The sequence below is a fragment of the Equus asinus genome, chromosome 13 (assembly GCF_041296235.1).
Source record: "Equus asinus isolate D_3611 breed Donkey chromosome 13, EquAss-T2T_v2, whole genome shotgun sequence".
Taxonomy (NCBI): Eukaryota; Metazoa; Chordata; class Mammalia; order Perissodactyla; family Equidae; genus Equus; species Equus asinus.
This window is the reverse complement of record NC_091802.1, coordinates 45,818,188-45,838,347: the sequence shown is the minus strand read 5'-3', so window position 1 is coordinate 45,838,347 and position 20,160 is coordinate 45,818,188. Positions and strand designations below refer to the sequence as shown.

General features: G+C 50.3%; 1 protein-coding gene and 1 long non-coding RNA gene across 9 annotated transcripts in view; one reads left to right on the top strand and one right to left on the bottom strand.

The window, feature by feature from the left end:
* Nucleotides 1-13,373, bottom strand: part of MRC2 (mannose receptor C-type 2) — a 50,258-nt gene extending 36,885 nt beyond the window's left edge. For 7 of the 8 annotated variants that reach the window (XM_044744705.2, XM_044744706.2, XM_044744709.2 and 4 more), the window contains exon 1: nucleotides 12,869-13,133. In XM_044744705.2, the coding sequence (XP_044600640.1) occupies nucleotides 12,869-13,001 (133 nt within the window). In that variant the 5' untranslated portion in view covers nucleotides 13,002-13,133. Of the gene's footprint in view, nucleotides 1-12,868 lie in introns of all 8 variants that reach the window. The other variant, XM_044744708.2, reaches the window with a different exon arrangement.
* LOC139040065 (uncharacterized) lies at nucleotides 12,724-14,239 on the top strand. Its single transcript, XR_011493892.1, has 2 exons — nucleotides 12,724-12,953; nucleotides 13,790-14,239. It is a non-coding gene; the product is annotated as an uncharacterized lncRNA (long non-coding RNA).
* Nucleotides 14,240-20,160: the final 5,921 nt, after the last annotated feature.

Here is a 20,160-nt window from a genome sequence, read left to right as displayed (position 1 = left end):
TTTGCATTTTCTACAATTAACATGGCTAGTAATTAAAAGGAGATAGAGAATATGTGTGTCTGTCCTTTGTTTCAAACTTAACCCTATGTGTGATCTCTACACTGAACTCAGCCCACCTGGAAAGGGAGGGTGAAGAATAACCAAGAGATGCTCCCTGAGAGAGCCTATAGATTGGTGAGACAACCAGCGAATCCTGGTGCCAAGGAGCAGAGACCCCGACAACAAAAAAGCTGAGTGAGTTCAGAGGCATCAAGTTGATGCAGGTCAAGCCACTTTCGCATCCTGAGTCAGGATCCCCATCAGTCTGCAGGCCTGAGCAAAGGGTCCAATGGGCCTAGATGCATACAGGGGCGTCTCTAAGAGTGAAAATGAGGGGCCGGTCCATGGCCCAGTGGTTAGGTTCTCGCTCCACTTTGGTGGCCCGGGTTTCACGGGTTCAGATCCTGGGCGCCGACGCAGCGCCACTCGTCAGGCCACGCTGGGGTGGCGTCCCACGTGGCACAGCCAGAGGCACTCACAGCTGGAGTCTGCAGCTGTGTACTGGGCGGGGGGGGGGGGGGGGGGGTGGGGGGGGTTTGGGGAGAAGAATAAAAAGAAAAAAAAAGAAGGGAAGATTGGCAACAGTTGTTGGCTCAGGTGCCAATCTTTAAAAAAAAAAGTGAAAATGAGAAATGATCTGAATGTTCAACAAGGGCTAAGTTACGGTACATTGGTACAGTGGAATCTTATGCAGCCAACAGAAGCACTGAGTGGAAATAGACTGATGACACATCAGCACATGAAAGAAGAATGTTACAAAGCAACATGAAAACATCTCTGTGAAGTTTTACACAGGGAGAAGAGATGCAATTTGGAAAGACAGTCTCCAAAATGTTAACAGTGGCTGTTTCCGAGTGATGAAATTTCAGGTAATTTTTCTTTTTTTATAACTTTTTTTCTGTATTTGAATTGTATACTATGAATAGGTATCATTTTTTACAATCACAAAAATGTAGTCTTATCCTGAAAAAATATATACAGAATGTCGTCTTTTGGCAGCCTCATTCAAGGTCACTAACTGAAGCTCCTCACAAGTTCAGATGGGCTGCTGAGGGCCGAGGGAAGGCAGGCTAGTCAAGCAGAAAATGTGGGGGTGCACAAGCGGGTCAACATGGGCCCTCACATGAAGGGAAGAACCCAGTCTGAGCTAAAGGGCTTTGTAAACCTTATTTAAAAGGCCAAGTGTGTGGAGGGGGAGGATAAAAAAGATACTGCCCAAATAAAAAAATTTTAAGTGAACAACAGGTGAAAGATATTTGTAACAATTATGGCAAGAAGCTCATATACGCCATTGAGAAAAACAAAGGGACCCAGATCACTTCAAGGTGCTAAGAGCTGAAGAGATAAGATGATCAAGGATGTGAACAGAGAATTCACAAAGAAGGAATATCCATGTCTGATAAGCCTGTGGAACCCGTTTAAAAGCACTTGGAATCCTGGTAATGCTCTTACTTGCTGGATCTGAGTGTTGGTTACATGGGGGTGTTCAGTTCGTGAAAATTCATTGAGCTAAACATTGATGTGTTCACTTTCCTGTATTTATATTATACTTCAAGAATTAAAATTTTTAAAAGCAAGGGATGGATTATCACCAAACTCCGGAAAGACATGGGGCCAGGCACAGAGAAGCACACAGGTAGATAGAAGTATTGTAACGTTCTCTGTCTTGGATTAGGCGGTGTGTTCACAAATGTTTATTATATTATAGTGAATACCTATTTATTTATAAAATTAAAGACCATGCAGGGAACCAGACAGACCTGGATTGCATCCCCTGCTCTGTCCCTCACTAGAGATGTGATCCTGGCTCTCAGCCTCTCTGGCTCAATTTCCTTATCTGTGAAATGGAGGAATGTGAGGATTAAAAACGTAGTGTATGTGGAATTGCCTAATACTGACCCTGGCGGACTTTATGTGCTCTGTAAATATTCATGTGGTCTCCATTTCTCATTTGTTGCACAATGTTATATAGAAACATCATAAAGTTCTGAAAAAGCAAGGAGCCTTCCAAAAGCCTAGCCCCCAACTTCGGACGCCTTTCTGCTCTGCACTCGTCTCGTCTCTCAGTACCGCCACTCAGCGCTTACAGAATTCTGTATCCTGCTGTTCTCTAAATGCAAACTATAGCGTCTCAGTGCTCGCCCGGAGCCCCCTCTGGAGACACTCGGCTGATAGGTGCAAGATCAACAGGCCCGCGTTTGGGGGTGAGTTAACGGAAGGAGCCGCGAGGCGGGCACGCACACCCGCGACCCAGCTCTTGCTTGAGCGCACCCTGAGCGCGCCGCCCGACCCGGGCTCCGCGGCGACTCTCCCACGCCGTCGGCAAGCGGGGCAAGCCCAACTCCAACTCGGCCTCTAAAAGAACGACGGGAGGTGCCGGCGTGGAGCGACCCCGGAAAACTGCAACCAGGGTCTCAGTCCCGGGGGCTGCCCGCCCCGCACCCACGTTTCACTCTCCCCGCCCGCAGCCACGCTGGCTCCGCTGGGCCCACCCCAGCGCTGATCGACTCCCTTCGCCCCGGGGCGCCGGGAAAGGCCCGCCCTCCCCGCAAGACCTGATTGGCTCCGTGGAGTCACGTGCTGCAGGCTTGGTCCAGATACCGATGGACATGGAGAGAGCGCGCGCTGCTGGAATCACGTGGTTGGACAGAGACTTAAAGTTGCCCCCTGCAACCCCATTGCTGAAAATTACAGACATGTTTAAAAAAAAAATTTTACCCATAATCACCCCTGTTAAATAATATCTAACATAATACAGTATAGCAGACTATATATATAACATGTTAAATTTTGGTGTAATTTTTCTACCAATTTTATCTATATATCCAAAATACCATTACATACACACACACACATATATGCACACGTCCATAAAAACGTTTTTTAATCTTGTTTTTGTACTTAATACTTCAGAGAAAGGATTTTTTTGTGTTTAAAAAACTTTTTAAAAACCATTTTAATGGCTGTATGCTATTCCATGATGTGATATACCATATTTCATTTGTTCATTCCCTAGCTATTACTGGTCTTCATGTTGTCAAGAGATTTTCTTAATTATAAATAATGTTATGTTGAACATATTGTTACATCAATCTTTGCTGGCGCTATTGTGAGGTGAAAATGGTATCTTGCTTTTTATTTATTATTACTAGTGATTTTAAATATTTTCCATAGGCTTATTAGACACTGGTATTCCTTCTTTGTGAACTCTGTTCACAGCCTTTATTGTCTTATCTGTTACCATCTTAGGTGCCTTAAAACGACTGGAGGTTCCTGTGCTGCTTCTCATTGGCTTATATGAACTTCTCACCATATACGTTACAGACATTGCTCCTGGATGTTGTTCTTTTTAAATTTTATTTGGGAGCTCCTCTGGTCACAAGGGTAACCTACTAAGGGTAACCACTCTCCTGATTTCAAATAGCATAGATCAGTTTTGCCTCTTTTTTTGTATTTTATATAGTTGGGATCATATGGTATGAACTCCCTTGCATCTGGCTCAAGGTTTGTGAGCTTCATCCATACTGTCACATGTCGTTGTAGATTGTTCATTCTCATTGTTGTATAACATTCCATTATGTGGAGGTACCAGAGTTTATCCATCCTATTGTTGATGGCCACTTGGGGTGTTTTTCAGTTTGGGACTAGTTTTCAGTTTTTGGCTGTTTTGAATAGTGCTGTTATGAACAAATTTGCTTTTTTAAGAATATAGTTTAGGTTCCTTAGATTATCTACTACATACAAGGGGAAAAGGTACCTTTTTAGTGCAGAGATGTGGCAGACACCACCTAAACCAAATGATCAAAATTAGCATCACCCATAAGGGAACAAACCAACTTAATATGATACAATGGGAAGGACACAACATCCCCATGTAGTTTTCTTTCCAAACATGTCTAATGTGAATTTAATGATTAAAGGATCACACAAGTTTAGACTGCTGACATTCTATGCAACAACTGACCTGCAGTTATCAAAAATGCCATGCCATAGAAGACAAAGAGGCCAAGCAACCGTTCCAGATTCACGGAGACGAAGAGACACATCGAATTGAATCCTGGACTTAGAAACAGCGGTAAAGGACATTGTTGGGACAACAGGAGAAATCTAAACATGGATGGCATATTAGAAAATATTATTGTATCTGTTATATTTCTTGAATGTGATTATAGTATTATAGTTATATAGAATGTATTTGTCTTGGTTCATACACGGTGAAGTGTTTAGGTATGAAATGTCACCTCATCAACTGCCTCAAAGCTTCACCAGACGCGCGCACACACACACACACACACACAGCGTGAAGTAAAGCAAATGTGGCAAAATGTTAACAGTTGGTGCTTCTAGATGAAGACGAAATGCGTGCTCACTGCCTCACTTTTCCAGGGGTTCAAGAGTCTAATCCCAATGTAGCCCTCTGGGATTTTCCCCCATTCAACAGTATGTCTCTTAGACTCACCCATGCTGATGAACATAGCCGAGGTTCGTTAGTTCACTGCTGCATTGTATTTCATTGTGTCTATACTCTGTAATTTATTTACTCATATTTCTTTTGATGTGCATTTTTATTTTTGTTCTGGCTATTATAAACAGTGCTCCCAAGCTCTTTCCAAACTACCAATGCTCTCATATCCTCAGACCCTTCAGAAATGAGGCTAAGCATCTATGGGGTTATACCAGAAAAGCTTTTCCTCAGGGACCAAGACTGACTGCAAGGCTATTTCCTGTTGAATTCCTACTCGACCAGGCTGGTCTGACTCAGGGTTGTTCTCTCTGTGGTCAGACAGGTTCCCGACCCTATGTCTGAGATTCCAGAGCAGTCTGCTGCTTCCTTCTTTCTTTCAATGAACTTAAAAATTGCACCTAAAATGAAATCAGTGAACATTTTATTCTATTAACATTGCTTTACATTTTGGGGGGACTGCTCTCAAAATACAAGCTTCGGGAAGGCAGGAACCACGCCTAGCCTGTTCACCGAGGTGTCCTCAGTGCTAAATACCATGCCTAGCACACTGTCAGTGCTCAGGAAAACGAAAACAAAAATGAAACAAAGCAGTTAACTGAGTGAATGAATGAGCCACTGTCAGTGATGAGGCATGCATCTTCACTCAGCTGTTCCCGGTGTGTGCATATTATTTTCTAAGATCACCTTGTGGTCATGAGAACTTTCCTTCTCAGACATATTTTCATGTACTGACATTAGCTGTATATTTGTCACTTGGAGCTACATAAATTGTCCATCATGTTAAGATACCTTACTTTTTTCCTTAGCCATACCCTTACTGTCGGGCATTTAGATGGTTTCCAATTTGTTTTGCTACTGTAAACAGCACTTCTATGACTACTACTTTCTCTTTGGGACTAACGCCTTAGAAATTTCCACAAGTGGAATTATGAGGTCAGAGGACATGAAGCCTTCCATATCAAGTCTCTGACATACCGTCTGAAAGACAGACTCCTGAAAAACAGTACCAATTTCCAGTGCCCCAGTCGTACATACTGGTTTGCTCACAGCTCTGCCAAGATTTTCTGTTTCTACTAGTTCAATTATGTATTCAAAGAAAATTAATTTCTTGAATTTCTAGTGATCTTTGCACTTTCTATGTGACAATTTGCCATCAGGATTTCCTCAAGCTTCATCAGCTATAAACTGAAATTAAATCTTTAAGTTATAATCAGGTTGTCCAATAATACTTCAAAGTAAAGATTCCTTTTCCCATAAGTGTGTTGCTTCTGGTGTGTCTCACATTAAGTTCTCATAACAGTTGGAGTCTACTTCTGGAATTTATTCCAGTCCATTGGACTTTTTCTGTTTAAGTCAATGCCATATGTTTTTCATGATTGTTACATCATCTAAAACTCTGGAAGGATAACTCTCCTCATTGCCTTTCTACTAAAAAAAAAATTCTCATCACAAGAAAAAAATTCTGTAACTATGTGAGGTGATGGATGTTAACTAAACTTGTGGCAGTCATTTCACAGTATATACATATATCAAATCGTTATGCTGTACATTCTTAAACTAATACTATGTTATATGTCAACTATATCTCAGTAAAACTGCACAGGGTAGGGGGAGCTCTTTGGAACACGTGTCTGCTCTTTGTTTCAATAAATATTTACTAAATGAGCCTGTGTCCAAGGCACGGTGCTGGAACGTGTGCAGAGCTGTAAAGGCCCAGCCCGGAGGGGCTTACGGTCTAGGACGGGAGGAAGCGGCTCCACCAGGCAGGTGGCAGCGATGAAATGCGAGAGGAGTCTGGAGAGAAAGGCTTCTTCCCGCTGAGGGCAACTCAAAGGCCTCAGGGATGAGCTCGGACTCAGAGACAGGCCTGCGGAACCAGGTGCTCCTGGTGGGGAGAAAAGCACGAGCAGAGGCTTTGCTGGGCAGAACTTGGAGCATCTGTGGGTGACGGCACATAGCTCAGTGTGACTTGCCAAAGGGGCTGAAGGGAAAGGCTAGAACCTCACCATGGAAGGCCTCAAATTCTCAATTCAGAAAGTTTAGATTTTGTTCTGTTGTCAATTAAAGCTGCTCTTTAGGATCACAGATGTGGCAGCACTGCCTGCCCTGGACTGAGGCTGGAGGGGAAGACAAGCAGCAGAGACCATGGATGCAAACGGCATCACAAAGACCAGAGGAAGAGAGAATTTTCAGAACGTGTCCATCCATAGGGAAGCAGTTTAAAAAGAATAATAATAAAAAAAAAGACACTTAGGGGCCAGCCCAGTGGTGTACTGGATAAGTCTGTGTGCTCTACTTCGGCGGCCCAGGGTTCGCAGGTTCGGATCCTGGGTGCAGACCTACACACTGCTCATCAAGCCATGCTGTGGCAGCGTCCCACATACAAAATGGAAGAAGACTGGCACAGATGTTAGCTCAGCAACAATCTTCCTCACACACACACACACAAGACGACAGTACATCTTTATAATGGAATACTGAGCACCATTAAGAATAAGACAATTCTGCAGCCTGTCATGGAAAGATCTCCAAGAATATTATAAAATAAAATTACTTTATTGTGCTATACAGTAAAAAAAAAAGTGGCCCTATTTGTGTAAAAGGAGTATTTATGTGTATCTGCATATGCATAAAAACAGAAGATTACCCCACAAACCAGTGACAGTGTTACTGGTAGGGTGTGGGGTGACAGGAAGGAGGACTTCAAATTTTTTACGTTTTCTTTCTTTATGGTCTGACTGTTTCCCGCGGAGCATGCCTTATAAAACTGAGGCCATCAATAGCATCCGAACTGCAACGTGAGGCCTGAGGAGGGCCAGTGCACTGAGTAACCAGGGAGCCTAATTACCGTGACCACTGGCAGGCAGTTCCTTAGATGGCAGGCTACAGCGACTGGTGGTCAGCAAGCGGAGGGAAGATGACCACCCGTCTGGCTGGCCTGGGACTGTCTGGATTTTGACACTGGAAGTCCAGGGTGGCAGGAACTCCTCATGCCCTCAGTGAAGGTCAGCTGGAGCAGCTTCATGATGAAGAGAGCGAGGAGGGAGGGAGGTAAGTGGAGGGGCTTGAGGAGAAACCACAACTGAGGATCGAGTTTTGTTTGTTTGCTTTAGGATTTAAATTTACTTTCAGGAAAAGTATGGTTACTTTTAGGCACTTATAGTAGTTAGCAAAGTGTCACCAAGAAGTGATGGGTTTAGCCTGCTTTGATTTGGAAAAAAGTGGCTAGTTAGGACTTTGTATGTTGAAGACTGTGTTTTTTCATATTTAAATCCCTTGATTTTCATGTTTTCTCTTCCTAATAATAATAAAAATATCAATAATTTAATATTACTTGCTAAGAAATGACTCTGTCCAGCATTGCACCAGGCATTTATCTGTCTCATACATATATTATCTCACTTTTGTGTAATTCTTACAGTACCCCCGTGAGGGGGTATTATTTTATTTTTCGCATTTCACAGATGAAGAAACTTGGGCCTCTGCCCGAGGTCATACAGCTTATGAGTGGCATTAATTACAGTCCGACTGATCTTGTCCCGATTTACATTTCCAGAGGACTGGAGGAGGAGGGAACCTTCCCGCCACACCACACTCCTGCCTGTCTACACTGGGACGCATCACATCCGCCTCCCCTTCCAATCACTTGCTGAGGCTGTCAGGAAAGGCTGGGAGCCCGGCTTCTTGCTTTCCCTCTAGGAGCTCCAAGCCCACCACAGCAGCTTCTCATCATGTCCTCCTAGAGGTGACCCCGGAGAAAGAAAGAAAAAGAGGGGTGCTCCTCCATGCCAGGGGTTATCCTTGTGTGTGACATCCAGCTGCCTGTCTCCCCTCAGCCCAGGTCACCCCAAGAGGCAGTGACCAGGACTCCTCAGCATCCATCTCAGGATCCTGAGTCTTGAAAGAAGGGGCAATGGCAGCCAGGGAAGAAGAGGGGACGGGATCCCAGGCAGACGGAACGGTGTGTGCAAAGGGCTGGGGCAGCAGTGAAGGTTCAGGGAGGATGGAGCGTAGTGTGTTGAGGAGAAGAACGGGGAAGGCGTCGGTGGCCGGGTGACCTGGGGAGGAGAGGAAGTTTCACAGCTATCATCTAGCAACACAAGCAGAGCAGCGGTGGCACGGAATGCAGAGTCAGAGGAACTGAAGTGGGGGGGCAGGGGCAGGGCTGAGGTGAGGCAGAGAGCAGGAGCCCAGCCAAGCAAGGGGCTCAGGAGAGGGGACAGAGAGGTCAAAGAAGAGGGGGGAGGGAAGGAAAGGAGCTAACCATTGGAGTTCCACATGGGGCCATGTGTGAAGTAAGGGGGGCAACCCAATCTGTCTCCTAAGGGGCTGGAGCTGGCTGATGCCACTACACGGCCTTCATCCAGTCTGCCTGTTTACTGACACAAACCCTAGCTGAGGAGCCACTGGGATTTGCAGCGCCCAGGGTGAGTTCCAAGAGGTGCGTCACTACTCCCATGGCCCACCCCACCCAGATTTATAGGATCCAGCCATGGGAAAGCAGCCCCTCCCCGTCTCAAGAAGCACTAAACAGGAAGACACACTTCCTATTAGCAATGCCCAGACCCTCCAAGTGCAGGGACCCCCCTTTGAAGGTGCAGGGGGAGGTGGGCTCCAAAGAAGAACAGGCCACAGTTCTCCCTGCTCTCAGCACTGTGCAGGCTCAGCAGACATCCACTGACTGACTGACTGAACAAACAAGGATCCCTGGCCTCAGGAAGCTGGGGTGCCGGGCTGGGGCTCGCTCCTCCTTCATCAGGCCCCCTCGGTCACTCACTTATCAATGCCTCCGTCGAGCGGGCACCTCAGATATCCTGAGGACACTGAGGGGGGCTCAATCCCTGCCTCTTGGGCCCAATGGGACTGGGGCAGAGCCAAGTGCCACGCCACCCTCTTCCGAGGGTTCCTCTCAGGAGGACACATCGAGAGGCTGTTCTACGGGGCTTGGAGCTATGGGGAAAAAACCCCTAAAGCTGAATTTTCTAACCTTTCCTAACACATCCCCTCACAGTGCTTAATTTTACAGAAACACAACACGGTCTGGTACTGAAGTGTTCAGGCTCAGCAGCCACACCTGGGTTCAAATCTCACTTGTACCACTTTCCAGTGGAATGTTCTTGTGCAAATGACTTAACATCTCTACTCTGTTGACTGCCAGTGTGTAAAATGGGTGGTAGTGCCCTCCCAGGTTGTGAGATTTAGAAGAGCCATTGTCTGTAAGCACTGGGCACAGTGCCCAGCATATGAAGGGTGGCAGCCATTGCTGTGATCACTTAGTCCCTCTGCAGGGTGCAACAGGTCTCCTATTTAATGTTTAAATTAGTGGTAAATCCAAATGAATACTCTTCTGAGAATTCCAGGGTACTTCTGAAATCATCTCATTGGTCCAAACACTGTATCATGCAGGCATCAGAAAGCCAAGACTTCTCAAGTGTGAGTAAATGAAGACCAAGACCCAGGCTTCCTCCTCCCCTGCCTGCACCCTCATCTTGGCCAGGTGAATCCGGGGGAACGTCTGATCCCAGCACCAACCAGAGTGCAGCTGGGTACCACCCTGGCCCTGGCAGCTCACAGAAGGCAAGCAGGTTGGAGGAAAGAACACTGAGTTTGGTAGTGGGGAGAAGTAAGAAAGCTCTGAACTCCGTGACTCGCCAGAGCTGGGCCGGAAGTGCAGGCGATCTGTCTGGTGGACTCTGGCCACAGCAGCCAGTACCTGATGGCTTTCAAAAGGAATGCCTCCCTCCCTGTCCTTTAGACAGCAGAGTCGCTCCCAAAGGAAGATTTCCCAAGGTGTCTTCACTCCTCGACCTGGATGCCTGATCCCTGCGGGGGCCAGCAATCCTCTTTCCAATCTGTACCTTATTCCTCTGCTCAGAACCCCCGAGGGGTTCTTCCAGGTTCCCCACCGCCAGCCTCCCAGGCACGTGGCCAGCTTCCTTTTCCACTCGGGCTTCTCCCTGGCCCCACTCAGGAACTGTCTACCCCAGTGCAGCAAGCTTCCACATAATCTCCAGAACAGCCCAGCCCACCTTCCTGGTCTCGCCCTCTCTGCTCCCCTCCCTGCCTCTGCAAAGCCTGGTTCCACCCAGCTCCCTCTAGAGAGCCTTGGTGACCCTTTGCCCCACCCAGTTTCTCTGGCCTCTAACAAAATTTTCTCTGCTCTAAGGATGCATCTTACATTCTTCTGTACCTTCCTTCCCGAGTATTTGCCTCAGCTTTGAGCGGTGAATGCTACAAAAATGCATCAATACTGCAATTAACAAAGAGGTCTTCCAGCCACACGCTTTGTGGGCGCTCCACAGAGGCATAGAAAAGATGGATTCTGCCGTCCCCCACCAAGAAAGTGCTGCTGTCCTGCCACCCCCAAGGGGCGCTGCAGCCCCCTTGGATGCTCTCATCCACCGGCTCGTCTACTGGTGGTCAGGAAGCCACCCACACGTACCCCTCCTTCCCCAGGGTAAGTTTCATCCCAGCAGCGCTGGCCTGCCAAGCCAAATCCTATCTCCCACAAGCATTTCCTGGGGCCATTCGGATCCTGGTGCTGGTAAATTCTTCCCAGTGACCACCTCATTCATGAGGGACAAGGGGACGAAGAAGGAATTCAGCCTAGAGGAGGAGCATTCTGGGACAGTACCTGTGAGGACCTCGCCCTCCTCTACTCAACTTCTGCTGTGGAGACCAGGCCACCCCCACCCTCAGCTTCCTCCTCTCCCACACCTAAGCTTCTTTAGGGGTGATCAATGCAATGCCACTGGGTAGGGGCCCCTCTGGGGCTATGGGGGCTACAAGTCCAGAGACGCAGCCTGAGAGAGGGCAAGGAGAGCACAGAGTCCAGGAAGCAGAGGGGCACTCCAGGCATCCTCCCTGATGGGGCCTCTCACCAGGCATTTCCAGCTCCTCTGTCAAAAGCTCCATGGGGGAAAAGGCCGAGTCAGCACTCTGGCCACGACTTCCCAGGGCCTGGCTTTAAAATGTGCTCTGGGGCTCTTGGAATGGCCATGTTCTTCCACCCCTCCCACCCTGTCTGCCTTCTGAGTTCCTTTGCAGAGGAGTAAGACCCCGGCAGGAGTGAGGACGGCAAGCAGACAGCCTGGGCCTTGACCTGCGGTGGGTAGGTAGTTACTGCCTGGCTTGTGTTTGCAGGTGGGTCTGGAATTCAGCAGGGGCTCTGCTGGGTGTGAACATGGGTCACCCTGGCCCGCTCTTCTCCCATCGGCACAACTGGGGCAGATATGTGTCTCGGTCGCCTATGTTAACTGGGTGTGACAACCCAGCAAGCACTGGCCAAGGCTAGAGGCCCTAGACCCTGCAGGGCTGTCTGGGCTTTGCACAAAACTGCAAACACTGCACTGACTGTCCCCTTTCACTCACCCCCATCCCCAAATTAAACACAAAGCAAGACCCCGCCGGGCCCAGCACTGAGCTGGAATAATTACACTCGCTCACAATTCCAGCTTTGCCTTCTGCAAGCCCCCCAACCCCGAAGTGGCTCTTTCCCTTTAGCTCTCAGATTCTTGGTGAGGGGTCTGTCTGCCCCCACACTTCACTGTCACCCTTTGAAAGAGCAGCAGAAAGAGGAGGCACAGCTTCGGTTTTTTGTTTTCTGTTAGTTGGGTTTTTTGCATCTTTAGCAGCTCTTTTGCCGCCCAAGATCTGTCCACTCTGGAGGGGTGCCAGTTTGGCCAGAGCCACTCACACCACACCACATACACACGCACACACAACACACACACGGTGCCCAGTCTGTCGCTGCATCCTCGTGGCACAAAACTGCCTCAGAGTTACGTTCAAGCGGTGTGGATGCCGCATGCCACAAGCTGTCCTTGAAGACCAAGAGTGGAAAAGAAAATACAAACAGCCCGAGATGCCAGGAACGGCGAACAAGCTTACAAATAATTCGAAAACTATAATAACGCATCAGTCCCAGGGCAAAGCAAGGAGACCGGCCTGGAGACTCCTGGACGGAGCCTCTGGTTCCCCTGGGCGCGCCCTGCAGGTCCCCGGGTCGAGGGCAGGGCTGGCGCCGGGTGGTCCGGGAGGGCGGGCGCGAGGGTCCTCTCGGAGCCCGCCCCCTTCCTCCCAGGCGGCTCGAGACCCCCGGGCTCCCCTCCCCCGCCGCCCGCCACATCTGGTTCCACTCAGGTCCTCCCCCACCTCCAGGCGCGCTCCTCCCCTCTCCTCCCCCGCTTTCCGAAAAGCTGAGACGATTTTAAAAACCCAGTCTCTCTCTCTCTCTGACACACACACACACGCACAAGCATACACGATCCTGGAAAAAAAAGGGAGGGAAAAGTCGAGAGGGGCCCGCTCCCCGGCGCTCCCCGCGCCCGGTCCCGGAAGTTGGCCAAGTTGGCAGTGCCTTACCCGGGAGGGCGGCGGCGTTGGGGTCCCCAGGGGCGCCCGGGCGGCCGAGGTGCAGACCCCCGAGGAGCAGGACGCAGCCCAGCAGGTGACGAGGCCAGGGCGCGGGGGCCGGCCGGCCTGGCCCCATGCCCATGGCGCGGCGCTCTGGGGACGCGGGGACCGAGGGCGCACGAGCGCGGCGCGCGTTGGCAGACACGGCGCTGGGCTGTGATGACCGCCCGCGAGGGGCTCGCGTCTTCCTCCGGGTCGGGACGAAGTGATGCCTCCGGGCGAGAGGAGGGGAGGAGGAGGGAAGGAGGCAGGCCGGGCGGAGGGAGGGCGGAGGGAGGAGCGCAGAACCCAGGAGGAGGGTTTGAGGGGCAGAGGGGAAGGGAAGCGGGCAGCGTGGGAGGGGAAGAGGCGCGTGCGGGCGCGGGGCTGGGGCCGGGAATGGAGAAGGGGGAGGAGGGAGGGAGGATCCGTGGGGTAGAGGACGACCCCGCGTGCGCTCTTGCCCTCGCTCTCCGTTTCCCTCTCTCCCCGCCTCGCCTTCCCTCTCTTCTCTGTCCGGGACTGGAGCCCCAGACACTGCGTCACAACTCCCCGGCTGGCGCTGGTGGGGAACTTTCCGCAAACTTCACGGCGTGGCTGGACGTGGGCTGCAAGGCCTCACTCGGCGGGGGCGGGGGCGGGGGCGGGGGCGGGGGCGCACGGCTGACCCAGGCGGCCAGACCTGGGCCGCTGGCGCCCCCTCTATCCCGCCTCTTTCTGCCGACGACTCTAGCCGCCGAGCATCCGCTACCTCCACGACTAGGACCCCTCCCCTGGTTTGGTGGGGAAGGGGCGGAGCTCAGGGCTCCGCCACGCCGGCGAAGATTGGGGGAGGGGGAGGCGGGGCCCCTTTGCAATGCGCGGAGCGCAAACAGTTTCACTTCATTTTAGCATTTGCGTGACTCTTGTGTCAGCATCCTTGGCGCAAAGTTGGGGCTGTTGCTAGTTGGTGCTGTATCCAGAATCCTGGGGAAAATCTGTCCATTGGACATCCCAGAAGACAGACATCATCACTCTCACCAGCAACCGGACTCCTGGCCAGACGCAAAGGAGCAAATGGAAATTTCATAAACGAGAAGACAATCCACAGTTATTCCGTATTATGCAACAGGTCACCGCAGCGCAGATCGCTGGATTGGGAGTTAGGACGTTGGAGTCCAGCCCCCACCTCTTGATTCCTTGAACGACCTTGGAAAAGTCGCTTGGGATCTCTGGGCTCAGAGATGAACTGAGACATTTAGAGACCCTAAATGCAAAGAAGATTCATACTCTCCCACCATGAGTAATCAAATAAAAACGCTATGAAGCTGTAAAATAAATTTTATTGTTTCCTGTGCTGTCCACCTTGGTGCTATTTTTGGAAATAACAAATTCAAATTTTTTGGTTTTTACTACCCCAGCCTTGGGTAAATTGTTCCCCATCTCTGCAATGAGGGTGTGGGGGCCGAGATGCTCAGTTAGCTCTATCTCCGCGGGGCTGAGATCCTTGGCAAATATCAGTCCAGAGGCTGTAGGGCCCAGAAGTGAGCACCCACTGAAATCTCCCTGCAGTCCCCACAGATTCCCACTCTCCACACTTTCGCCCTAAAAATGGGTAAGAGCCAGGCCAACGAAGCCCCTGGCACTCCATAGCTAGCTTAGGCAGGTCTGACAAGTCCCTTCTGGTGACTGCTGCTCACGGCCCTTTGGGACACATCTTCTTGTTGTGGCATGTCCTGGGATCCCAGTGCTCTGCAGGCTCCTGGACACCACTCTGGGCTGCCTCAAAGATCATCCTCTTGGCCTCCCCTTTCTCTTTTTTAACCTTTTTTTTTTAGATTCACCCTGAGCTAACATCTGTTGCCAATCTTTTTTTCCCCCTCCCCCAAACCCCAGTGCATGGTTGTATATCCCTGTTGCTAAGTCCTTCTAGTTCTTCTACGTGAGCTGCCACCACAGCGTGGCAACTGACAGAAGGGTAGTGTGGTTCCCTGCCGGGGAAACGAACCCAGGCCGCCAAAGCAGTGAAAACACTGAATTTTAACCACTAGACCATCAGGGCTGGCTCTGGCCTCCTCTTTCTCACAGTTCTGTTATCTACAAGGGGTTTGAGGATTTGCCAGCTTCAGGTAAGTTGCCTTCTCTTTTTCTCTGTCTGAGCAGCCAAAACATAGGATGCTTCTTCTCAAAGACATAGGCTTCCATCTGCTCACTTATCTCTGGATGTGCTGGCCACAGTCCTCACCAAGGGGTCCCCTTTCCTCTGAAAGGCAACTCAGGCAGGGCTCCCATGGAGCCCTCCAGGTTCTGGTGCAGGGTTGGCTCTCACTTGGTTTTGGCATTCCTCCCACCAGCAGGGCAGAAGCCAGCCACTAGACATCACCAGTGAATGATGTGGGCCCAGCAAGTCCACCACTTGCCAGCACCAGTACACTGAGTGCTCAGCACACAGATGCTCATTTCTTCATTCACCCGTTCACCAACCACTGATTGCTAGCCCTGTGCTAGCTGCTGGGAAAACAACGATGAGCAGAGTCACAGCCCTAGAAGAGTTTTTAGTGGGGAAAACCCACAATTTTTGCTATACGCCAGGCAGAGCAGACTCCCACTCAAGGGCTGAGGAGCATGAAGTGCATTGCGCTAGCAGGGACAGATGTCTGTTCGAGTCTCTGCAGAGGGTGAGACTTCCTGCTCCGGCATACCAGGGTCACACACTGTATTCTGCTGATTGTCTGTCTGGGCCCATATCCACAGCCACCATCTGTCTTAGATCTTGAGCTCACAGGGCAGAGAGCTGGGCCACGTCCGGGCAATTCTCCCTGTGGAGAATCCAGCCCAATCCCCCACTGCTTAACAAGTCTGTGCAGGATCGGTTGTCAGCAGAACGTGTCACAGTCTGCAGGAGTGTTGGGTGTTGTGAGAGTGCTGGGGCTTTCAGAGCGACCCCTCAGCAGCACCCAGACCCTCATCTACTTCCAAAGGGCCAGCCTCCTCACTGTTCCCGTGAAAGCCCAGTTGGACAGCCATTTATTAAGGGCCTACTCTGCCAGGCATCAGGCTGGGTGCTGAAGACTTAGTGAAGTCTATGACCCAGTCGGGATTTTTACCAAGACGGCATTTGCTATAGTGGACTCGATACTGAGCAACGGCTCTTCTTCAGACACTGACTGTTAACCAACAACAGGCACTCCAGGCCTTCTGATTTCCTCAAAACCAGTTTAGTGGAAGGAGCACAGACTTTGGAGTCAGAGAGACCTCAGTTAGAATCCTCGCTCACCCACTTACTAGCTTTGTGACCTTTATTGAGTTACTCAAGCTCTGAGTTCTCAATTCCTACTTGTAAATGGGGTAACAATTCCTACCTTGTCCTGAGAATTAAATGTTATGTATAAAGGGATGGCACAGTCCCTGGATAAAGATGTTCAGGGAATGTTACTTCCCATCTTCCTTTGCCATTTGGACATCAGGCTGTCTCCCTTTTACTCCTTACCCTTCACGCTGCCTGTCTCTCGCCCCCACTCCACCCTACCGTCCACGAGACCTGTATAGGTCAGTTTTACCAGGATTGCAACACTGGGTGTTTTCCTTTGCCTGAGAGAACAATACAACCTCTCCTCCTTGTCCGAACACCTCCATGTTTAACTGTATACAAAAATGGTATTCTAAAGTATAAACTAATCCAGGTAGAAGCAGCTCAATGCTCACTTTAGCGAGCTAATAAATGCATTTCCATAAATATCCCAGCATTGGGCAGTGGGTGAGTCCAGGCCTGGGGCTCGGAGTTGAGTTGGAATTCCAGCTCTGCTATTCACTAAGCACATGTCCCAGAGCAAGTCACTTCCCTGCTGAGTCTCAGGTGCCCTTTGACAGATGAGGTTTGGTATCATTACTCACTGTGCTTAGAGTTCATCTCACATCAGTCTCCTCTTCCCTTCTTCTGGGGCTCAGCAGCCTCTCCAGCCAGAGTGCCCAGGGGGGGAGAGCAATGCCCGTGGACACCCCCGGCAGGCCAGGCCTACAACAAAAGCTTAGGAAAGGAGAACACAAGACAAGGAAGAATGCAATTGGATGGCCAGGTACGATAGGAGGATATAAAGAAAGGAGAGACGTGGTCAATCCTTACCTGAGGCAACTAGAGAAGGGGTGTGAACCCCAAGGGGCATCCAAGATTTCCCCACCCTGCACCTTTCCATGCCAGGGGAAAAGTCTGGCCAAGCACGGGGTTGGCCTGGGCAGATCCGACCCTCTCTGCCTTCTCCCTGGGCTCCTGCATCTCACACCCCTGGCTCTCCGATCAGGCAATCCGCCCTTCAAGTCTACGTGGCTACCCTTTGTCTGGAGCACCGAAGATCCCAGAAGGGATGGGGCTAAAGGAGGGATGAAGGCAGGCTTGGGATCCTACAGATCCAGGTTTTGAGGTTTGGCTCCACCTCTTCCAGGTTGTATGATCTTGGGACAGTTAACTTAAAGGAACTATTTCTCCCACATCCACATCACTGGGGAATTTTATGGCTGGTCTGTCTTCTCCAGACTGGTCTACCACATTATGGCCACAAAGACAACCTAAGAAAAATTCTTCCCACTTTCCCTAGGTATTTTCCCTTCTCCTTTTGTTGGAGAACACCTCTCCTCCCCAGAGGGCTGCTGAGTTTGTATCCTTTCAGCCCAAGGCCTGTATTAGAAGACTTCCTTTAAAGGGACCCTAAAGCCCAACTCTTCCTTTCCCAAGGGATAAGAGATAATCACCTCAGAACCCCTTTCATGAAGCAGGAAGCGCAGACTTCCTCCCCATAAGTCTAGGAGTCTAGATGCAGACTCCCACCTGAAGGAGTCACCAGAGTAAGATAATGTCTGTAGCTATCGGCAGAGCCCTGGAGTAAGCTCAGAGCAGGGGAACTCAAGACTGAGCCCAGGCTGCAGCAGGGCTTACAAATTGAATGCCTCTAGGGTCCTCACTGGCTCCTGGCTCCACTCGGAGGCTTTAGCAGGTCAGGAGCAAGCTGGCTGGTTTGGGTTCAGAGAAGGTAGAGATTGGCCTGAAGCACCCCAACAAGGAAGAGGGGACCGGACTACAGAGCCAAGCAGAAGAACTAGCTGCAGTTGGTTGGTGGGATATAGTTCCCAGAACCTTCTACTGCCCTACCCAGCTGGTGCTGGCACAGGGGGAGAGGGCTGTCACATCACCCTGTCTGCCCTACAGGGGCCTCTCCCAACTTGGAGCTGCAGTTCTTCTGAATCTGTCCTTGCACTGAGGATGAGGTTGAGCCGGGAGTCGAGGCCTACTCTGGTCCACAGCTCTGGCTGGGCTGGCAGCTTCTGCATCTCCCTCTCTCTTCAAGATGTCATCTTAGGCTGCTTCCTGGTCCCTGTCTCCCTCTCCCCAGCTCAGGAAGGACAAGCAGTATGAGGTCTCTCTAGTCTCAGTACTTGACCCTCCAAAGCAAAGCTGGGCCTAGCCCCTGCCAAGAGCCTTCTGTGGCTCTCACTGACCCCAGCCTGGAGGCAGAACAGGCGGGAGGTCGCTCTGCAGAGGTGGAAGTTCCCCTGATCCAGCCTTCCCACCTGAAGCCCCTAGTGGAATAGAACCCCTGACCAGAACAGGAGCCAGGTGGCTCCATCTAGCTGACCCACCACCGTCACTCCAGCTCCAGGAGGCAGGACGGACCAGCACCCAGTGAAGCAGCAAGAAGTGGCCTAGGGCACCAGTGGGTGGTGACCAGCATTTTAAAATTGAAGTAAAACCGTAAACATCAAAGTGCACTGCATGTGAACTAGGTTCTGTTCTGTGAAATATGTATTGGGTTGAGATGTTAAGTGTTTTTTACTGTTGCCATCAAACAAATTTGAAAAATACTGCTGTTGAGGACCGGGAACCAGCTATACAGGCTCCACGGCTGTCTCTGCCCAGCCCCGATCTGTTCACTCCCTGACCAAAGACCTGTGTCTAACACACTGTCCCAGCCTCCTCCTCATTCTCACATCTAAGGTCCCTCAGCACCACCTGTCCAGCCCTACTGCCCCTTCTGGGCACCATGCTTCAGCAGGCCAAACTACCGTCATTCCTTTACCCGGGCCCTGAGCTTACCAAGGGGCCAGCTCTTGTGGTGCCAAGTGTGCACACATGTGACAAGTCAGGGAAGTAAGGGAGAGACGTATGGGTGCTGTGAGTCCAAAGGAAGGAAGGCTGCAGGTGACACTCAAGTTTTCAAAGACAGTCAGATGGCCATGGCCTGGAGGTGTGAGAGGGCATGGAGAGGTCTTGGTGTGACCAGCATTCTATATGGGAAGAGTACAGAAAGTGTAAGGGACCTGTTGCTGCAAACTCTGCCCATCTTTGAAAGCCCAGCTCAACATCATCTCCCAAATCCCCAGGGACCTCCTCTCGCTGTTACAGAATTTATCAGCTCCCAGCTAACATTTATTACATTTAGCTTCTAAATAATAACCTTACTTAAAGCTTCTAACTGGTAACCTCCTTTGTATTTTGAGTGGATGCATGAAGTTTATAGATGTGGCTCAGAGTATGAGTGCCCGGTCTGAGGTCACACAGCAAGTTTAGAGTTGTGACCTGAATGTAGTCCTCACCAGGGGCTCTCCCAACACCTTGTTCTACCAGATTCCAAAACTGGGCACGGTTTTGTCTAGTTAACATGGGCTGAGGAGCAGGGTTAGTGTTAAGGTTGTGGGTAGGATTCTTTTTTTTTTTTTTTTTTTTAAAGATTTTATTTATTTCCTTTTTCTCCCCAAAGCCCCCCGGTACATAGTTATATATTTTTAGTTGTGGGTCCTTCTAGTTGTGGCATGTGGGATGCCACCTCAGCATGGCTTAGTGAGCGGTGCCATGTCCGCACCCAGGATCCAAACCAGTGAAACCCTGGGCCGCCAAAGTGGAGTGCGTGAACTTAACCACTCGGCCATGGGGCCGGCCCCTCTGTGGCTAGGGCTCTGAAAGTCTATAGGCGTAAAGAAGCAATGGCTCTTGAAATTACCTTGTAGGGAAAGAGACCTTCCTTTTCATGCTTCTCAGCAGCATGCTCTTCTTTTAGGGCACAGGGCTCGGGTCTGACTCCAGGACTGGCTTCCTTCCAGGAACAAGCCAAGGCCTACACTGGGGGGCCTTCTATGTCCTGCAGACATCTCTCCAGGGGCCCCTGTGACACCGAGGAGGCATCTAACAAGACTTCTTTTTACTTTTTATTTGCTGAAACAGCTTTATGTCTCCCACCCCCTTCAAACTTACAGTGACCATAAGGAAGTCAAGGCAGAGGGTCTGATTCCTGCTG